Here is a 7898-nt window from a genome sequence, read left to right as displayed (position 1 = left end):
ACCAGACTTAACATGGACACTGGTACCAGAGCCTGCAATAAACCCAGATGCCAACTTTGCTGCCACATACACCCAGACAACACCATTACTGGCCCCAACAACATCCAACATACCATCTCAGGACTATTTAATTGCTCATCCTCTAACATTGTGTATGCCATCAAATGCCAACAGTGCCCTTCAGCTCTCTATATTGGACAAACAGGCCAAACCCTACGCCAAAGGATAAATGGACATAAATCTGACATCAGGAACCAGAAGACAGAAAAACCAGTAGGAGAACACTTCAATCTCCCAGGACATTCTATACAAGATCTCAAAGTAGCTGTCTTACTACAAAAGAATTTCAGAAATAGACTGGAAAGAGAAGTTGCTGAATTGCAACTTATCACCAAGCTCAAAACCATGGAGGGACCTGGTTTGAACAGAGATATCGGATTCTTATCTCATTATACATGATAAGCGATCTTCAGCCATCTCAACCCTTGCTTTTTCATGCAAAACCACTTGCAGTCGTTTGCGGTCATCAACAGCTATCAGTCAGTCAATCACCCATTTCCACCACCCTTCTGAGTGATCCCCCCTCCCCATCCCCACCCCTCCCCACCCCTTCTCTACATAAGTGCCTGGAAACTTCCATTTCACTGTATCTGAAGAAGTGTGCATGCACACGAAAGCTCATACCAAAATAAAAACTTAGTTGGTCTTTAAGGTGCTACTGAAGGAATTTTTTTTATTTTACTTCGATCCAGACCAACACGGCTACCTACCTGTAACAGGAACATAAGATCTTTCTGGATTAGGCCTATGGCCTATCTAGACCAGCTTCGGATTCTCACCGTGGCCGACCAGGTGCTTGTGAGAAGCCCTTAAGCAGAAGCTGAGTACAAGAGCCATCTCCCTCCTGTGGTTCCCAGCAACTGGTATTCAGAAGCATTCTTGTCTCCAACCGTGGAGGCAGGGCATAGGCCCCATGTCTAGTAGCCATGGATGCAACTCAAATCCAGAACTAGAATAGCCACTACTGAGCCACCACCAGCCACCAGAAGCAGCAGAAAAAGACATCGGGGGTGAGCAGAATGAGGTTGAAAGGTGAGCGTTAGGAGGCAGAGGACTTCTGGAATAATCAGAAGGGTTTGGTGTGGCCCCCGCAGCTCACCTCCTGAAGATGTAGGATCTGGGGGGGGGGGTCACCCGTGTTGGTGGGGTGAATCTGCCAGCAGCTATTGGGTAGAGAGGAACTAAATTCTAAGCCAACCTGACGTTCTCCTGCTGCTTTGGATTACAGCTGCTGGCTGGGGCTGTTGTCTGAAAGATCTGCTGGTGCCAGGCATCTGCTGGATACTAAGGAGTAGTCACCAGGAGAAGCAGGGTTGGAGACTGACGTAGAAGGAGTCTCTTGGGAGAACCTGTAACATCCAGGAGACAAGAGGCAGAGACAGAAGAAGCTGCAGGATTGGAGAGTGAAGAGGTAAAGGTAAAGGACCCCTGGTTGGTTAAGTCTAGTCAAAGGTGACTATGGGGTTGCGGCACTCATCTCTCTTCAGGCCGAGGGAGCTGGCATTTGTCCACAGACAGCTTTCCAGGTCATGTGGCCAGCATAACTACATCGCTTCTGACGCAACAGAACACCATGACAGAAACCAGAGCTCATGGAAACGCCGTTTACCTTCCCACTGCAGCGGTACCTATTTATCTACTTGCACTGGTGTGCTTTCCAACTGCTAGGTTGGCAGGAGCTGGGACTGAGCAACAGGAGCTCACCCTGTCACGGGGATTTGAACCGCCAACCTTCTGATTGGCAAGCCCAAGAGGCTCAGTGGTTTAGACCACAGTGCCACCCACATCCCTAGAGTGAAGAACAGGGGCAGGAGAAGGGAGAAGGGAGAGATAGGTCAGGCAGGTGTGTAGTCAAGGACTTCCACACCACCACCACCTCCTTTCTCCATCTCTCCTGCTTTGCTGCCTCCCAGGAGCAGAGGAGGATTGAAGTGGGAGGAGCAAATGGAGTCTTTGCTTGCTTGCACACAGCTTGGATAGAGAAGATATGTTAAGCCAAGGTCAGGGGCAGTGCCTCTCTGTTGTGGCAACTGCTTCCTCAGGTGCACACCTGGGAGTACCTGAGAGATGCAGGACTGCAGGACACACCTTCCCCTAACTTGTAAGTGAACTTTAGACAATAAAGAGTTTATTTGTCACTCTGGATATTCCGTGCCTGACAGCATGGTGAACAGCAGGGGACCAGGTTGGGAAAGGCCATGGTAAAGTTTCTCTCCCTTCCTCCAGTCTATGAAGTCCAAGCCTGTCAATGCAGCACCTCCCACTCAGCTAAATTCACTTTGCAAAACGGCCAGTCCAGAGAGACTTCTTCTACCTGCTGCTGCTGCTGCCTCCATTAGTGCTTAGCACTAATTGCCCATGAAATGCTCCTACCACCGCTAATGAAACGATGAGAGCGTGAGGCAGTTTTCAAACCACCTTCCACCAAATAACCCCCCCCCTCTTCTCTTCCAACCCTCCCTTTTCCACCTACTCCAGCTTTGGAAGAGGAGGCAAGGAAGAGGACACAGATATGCCTTGGAAACCCCTCTCAGGGCCTACTTGATAACAATGATGGGCTCTGTGTCCCTTGTGCTAAGCCTCTGGGAATCGCCAGCATCCAGCAATCGATGCAAGCTGAAAACTGTGGAATCTGATACCTCGTAGAGCAATGGTTGCTAAGCCTTCATTTTGGGCTGACAGCCGGGTTCACCTTTGAACACTGATCCCCACCCCCACCCTATTCCTCATCATGGCTAAAATCTGAAAAATGGGCAGACTTTGAGTGCTGAAGGGGTACTGCTGTTGCATCCCAACAATGCTCCCTTCCTTATCCCTCCTTTGATGCCACTTCACCTAAACTTCTGATATCCATATTTTTCCTTCTTTCACGATACCTCCATCCCTCCATCATTTCGTATATCATGTTCCAAGTAAAATATGGAAAACTGAATAGTTGTGATTCCACAGAGGTCCAAACCATCTGAAGGGTTAAGGAAGGCTGCCCTACAGAAATCAGTGGAGCTGGTGACTCATGGCTAGCTGAAGTCTCGTTGGTTTCGAAACTAGTATGTTTATTGCTATAAGCATATTACAGTTCATTTCCATACATTACTGATTTCTGCAAACTCCCCCTGCCAGGAAATCCTAATGAAGTGCCACTCAAAGGGTCACCTCATTTTTCTTGATGTTCCTCACCGCATCTTAACTGCGGGTGCTGAAAAAAGCCTAGGAGATGCACTTCCATCATCCCAAATGCATTTGCATGGATCTTATGAGCAAAATAAGCCCTGGAGATGAGGTTGATGATGGCCCATTTGATGCACTGATTGGATTGGGTTTGGGAATGATACTGCAATCATGGCTTTGTGGAGAGACAGAGGTTGAACGGGAGAGGAGAGGCATTCTATAAAGCATGACGGCAGTGGAGTCAAAGACATGGTGCCCACTTTATCCACCCCATCATGTTTTCTCCTGGGGTCCCTGAAGCCCTGCTAGAAAGACCTCTGTGATGATACTAGCTTCCCAGAGAGTTGAAGGCAATATAAGAAAAGAGGGATTGTTACTCATAGCACCAGGAAGGTGTCCTCCAGATGTGATGGACTCCAACTCCCATATCTCATTGGCTCAGCTGACTGGGGCTGATAAGTCCAACAACATCTGGAGGGCAACTCATCGCCACATCTGCCCAGTACTGCCCACTGTGTATAATATAACCCTTGGCCCGGTAACAAAAAAGTGGGGAGCTGGAAGGAGAGATGAGACAGAAGGAGCAACTAGATATGACCTTAAACAAGTTTTGGCCATTCATATAAGAACATAACAAGAATCTGGAAGTTGGATTAGGTCAAAGGCCCACTTAGTCCAGTGTTCTGTTTTCGCAGTGGCCAAACAGATAACCAGGAGCCCTGAAGCAGGACTTGAGTGCAACCTGAGTGCAGGTTACCGTATTTTGTGGGGCAATAACACACATAACATCTTCTGAAAAGGAGGGACTGATATTTGCCTGGACTGCAGCAGGAATTGAGAGGGGCTTTGAGTGTTTCCTGCAGTCCTGAGGACAGTAGCTTCTCAGAGATAGGAGGAAAAGCTTCAAATTCCCACTTCACATCTGCTGTGATCCCTATGATTATTTCTCCTATGATTATGGGTGCTATCTGCATATTTAATAAATGTATATATATGCATGCATGTTAAATTAATTTAACTAGCGCTTGAGTGCCAAAGGTAGGTGATGCCCCACATTTTAAATTGTGCTATTCAATGCTGTAAGTGGGCATAATGATTCGACTGGGAATGTCATTTAAGATACCCACATGGCCATTCTTCAGTATCATGTTGGACTGCCTTGCCAGCTGCCCCTACTGGGAGCTCCACATCCCCCAGAGAGAACCCATTGTGACTGCATACACAGCCAGCACTAAAAGATAGGCCCGGAACAGGAGTTTGTCAAGCTTGTTTGCAAGAGAGAGCCAATCGCTGTCCACTTTGGCAGCAATGCCTAGGGCACGAAAGTGGGAGCTGATGGGGAGGAGTTCTCTTCGGATCTTCTCCATTGGGGGTGTGGCTGTCCCAGTGGCATGGTCTTTTACAGATGAGCCTTCCCAAGCCAAGGGTATCCCTGCAGAAAGACAGAAGCACTTCATCATGTTGGAAGAAGAGATGAATGAGGGCTTGCTTCACTTTCATTCCTAACCCAACCCATTCTTACAACTCATTCTTACAACTCAGTCCTGGGCAGGCATAGTTCCTTGTTGACCTCATGCATTGCCGGGGGTTGGACTGGATGACCCTTGGAGTGCCTTCTAAGACTACATTTTGCCTACAAATCTATGAGTTTTGCCTACAAATCTATGAGGTTTGTGCTTGGACAGTCCTTAAGAACATAAGCAGCGCCCTGTGAGGTCAGACCAATGGGCCCATCTAGTTCAGCCTTTCCCAGTCTGGCATCCTCCAGATATCCCATCAGTCTGTGCTGCCTGGGTCTCATGGGATCCACTGTCCAAAATATCTGGAGGATGCCAGACTGGGGAAGTCTTCTCTAGATTCAAGCTGGTTCCCCACAGATGCCTCCTAAAATCCTACAAGTAGGGGAGAGTGAAGGCTCAGCCATCCTTCATCATTGTTCCTCCATAGTGTTCAAGATGTAGACTTCCTCTAAAGTTTCAATATAGGCACCATGGCTAATTGCTATTGGTAAACCTATTCTCTTTCTTGAAGTTGCTTCATCCTCTTCTAAAGACATTTAAGCCAAATGCTATTGCTCCATCTTGTGGCAGTGAGTTCCACAAATTAATGATGTATTGTGTGAAGAAGGGCTTTTGTATGCCTGTAATCCATCAACAGTTAGTTTTATGGGCCGACACACACACCCTCCACTCCAGTTCTAGTTTTGTGAGGTGTGGGTGGGAAGACCTCATTTCTATCCACTTCCTTATAGTTTTATAAACTTGTTTTCTGTGTCCCGTTACTTCTTGGCCTTCTGTACCTGCAGCAGTGCCAGCTTTTTCTCCTGTGCTCCTAGCTGCCTTGGTGTTTTCACCCGCAGCGCCAACAGCGTTCCTGCAGCAGTAAGAAGCAAAGGGCTTATCCCGTGTGCAGTCATCACCCAAGTGGAGGAATTTGATGAGGAAGATGGATTTAGATAGGCTGAGGACCAGCAGAGCCATGCAGATGGTGAAGAAGGCACCTGAGACAGAGGTAGGAGGAGGAGGAGGAGGAGACACTTGTGAACCATTGGCATTGCTATGATCCAGCACACAGAGCCCATATAAAATGACTTCTCCAATGAGGATGATGACCACAAGTCATAGGCACCTACCCAGAGACTCTTGCATTGCTCCAAACCTATCAGGTATGGGGGGAGTCAGTGAACTCAGTAAACTGGCTGAGGTGTTTTGTTCTCTGTGCTACAGGGCAGCTAGCAAAACCAGCTGGCCAGCTCCTTGCTGCTCAATAGCACCAACTTGATAACGGAAGCCCAGCCAGGTTAGCTGATCCAGGGAGCCACATGGACCCCTGCTGCTCTTATCTAGCAGCTGCTTCAGGCTTGGCTCCCCAGCAACTCACCTAGAGAACCTGCTGCCCGGCCACCTGCCTTCCTTGGCACTGCTCCATCACCATTGGTTTACAACCTCAGTGAGAACTTTGATGCCTGCTTTGCACTCCTTGCTTCCTCCTGTATGCCCTCTATAGGCTCATACAGAAACAGGACAGGCACACCTGAAGCATTGTGGGATATTTCCCAAGAGGGGCTTGCCCGTGTTTTGAGACCCACTTTAGCGAAGGCTACTGCTGCAGAGAAGCTCATTTGGCACCCATGTGTTTTGCCTGCAGCAGAAGATTGGTTTTCTGCTATGACTTATTTTGGTGCAATCACAACCCGCTCCTATTGTCCTGTGTCAGGGGATTGTTGCGGCTACTCTCGAGTAAAGACGCTCCAGTCTGCTCTGTCTTTAAGAGCTTTATTGTGCATACTATTTACAGTGCAGGGATGAACAGAAAACATGACTACCTAGTCTGATTCAGAACCCGGCAATGGCGCTTGTCTGTTTTTGCACCAGCATAATAGTCTGGGAACCCCAAAACGCCGCCCCCTTGCCCTACGTCTGGGTGCATGACCCAACGTGGGCGCCGGAAGGGGCTGCGTTCCTTCTCCCGTCCTTTGGCTGGAGCGTTGCAGAGGCTCCGACACCTTGCTGTGCTGTCCTTCCTCCTCTGGCCAGCTGGATTGGTGCAGAGGCTCTGATACGTCTTGGAGCCCCCTCTCCATTCCGCTCCATTCCTCATTCCCTCCTCCTGACCCGCTGCTTGCACTGTCACTGGGCGAAGTGCTGGTCAGGATGACTGGGGGAGGGTCCCTGTAGGGAGTCCCCCTGACATACTGGTAATAGTGCAGTGACTGGAAGAATGAGCTCTATACCTCCTGGTGCTCCAGTTAGAATATTGCCCCTGCTGGGTTGTTGTTTTTTTAAGTAAACCGCAACCTCACTGCCTCAGTGCCTTCACCTGCAATATGGGCATAATACTATACCTTTTAAGAATTACCCCATTACACGTGTGAAACAAAATGAACCCTTGTGCTATTATTGTTAAGTTATACTCATATTCGTGCTACCCTGTTTCCACTCACTGATCAGAGATGTGCCGATCCCAGTGCTTGGCAGCTCATCTGACATGTTGACTTTGAAGAGAGTGTAACCAACCAGCACGCTGGTTTTGAATGTTATCCTTGTTCCAGAATTCGGGGGCAGGTAGAAACTACCCAGGTCCACAACGAGCAGAAAGATGCTGGGAATCAGCAAGCTGACCACGTAGAGCAGGGGACGTCGGGTGATAACAATCTGGAGGAATCAGATGGAGAAAGAGGGCTGGCAATTAATGAAACTTCAGAGATAAGGAATTTATACTGCCTCTGGGGCAGTGATCTATCTTTCTCTACTGTTCTGCCTCAGCTGACCCACTGGGCCACAATGGTGACACCAGTTTCCTTAAGGGCATAAGAGGCCCATCAAGTTCGCATGCTTCTGGAAAGCCCGCTCCTGCTATTGCTCCCTAGAGACCGATATCCAGGGACCTCTGAACTTGGTGCTTCTGTATAATAGCTGTTCCACTTGCTTTCAGTGCAGACAGTACAAGTCAGATGCGGCATCCAGAACAGAAAAGGCAGCTTGTTATAAATGTTTCCAATCTGTGCCGTTCTGTACTAAATTCAGTTGCTTACACAGATTTGCCACAGTTACAGGTAGGTAGCCGTGTTGGTCTGACGTACTCGAAACAAAATATATATAAAAAAATCCTTCCAGCAGCACCTTAGAGACCAACTAAGTTTGTCATTGGTATGAGCTTTCGTGTGCATG

At 48.4% G+C, this 7898-nt stretch overlaps 1 protein-coding gene across 1 annotated transcript in view; it reads right to left on the bottom strand.

Moving 5' to 3' along the window:
• Positions 1–4400: 4400 nt before the first annotated feature.
• The window catches only part of HTR3B (5-hydroxytryptamine receptor 3B), a 36311-nt gene continuing 32813 nt past the window's right edge, over positions 4401–7898 (bottom strand). Inside the window, exons 7-9 of the mRNA XM_035140019.1 lie at positions 7172–7382; positions 5528–5728; positions 4401–4660 (exon numbers count right to left, since the gene is read on the bottom strand). Of these exons, the coding sequence (XP_034995910.1) occupies positions 4401–4660; positions 5528–5728; positions 7172–7382 (672 nt within the window). The remainder of the gene's footprint in view (positions 4661–5527; positions 5729–7171; positions 7383–7898) is intronic.

Source organism: Zootoca vivipara, chromosome 15 (genome assembly GCF_963506605.1).
Source record: "Zootoca vivipara chromosome 15, rZooViv1.1, whole genome shotgun sequence".
In the NCBI taxonomy this organism is placed as follows: domain Eukaryota; kingdom Metazoa; phylum Chordata; class Lepidosauria; order Squamata; family Lacertidae; genus Zootoca; species Zootoca vivipara.
The sequence above is the reverse complement of the archived record's forward strand: the minus strand, read 5'-3'. Positions and strand labels throughout refer to the sequence as shown.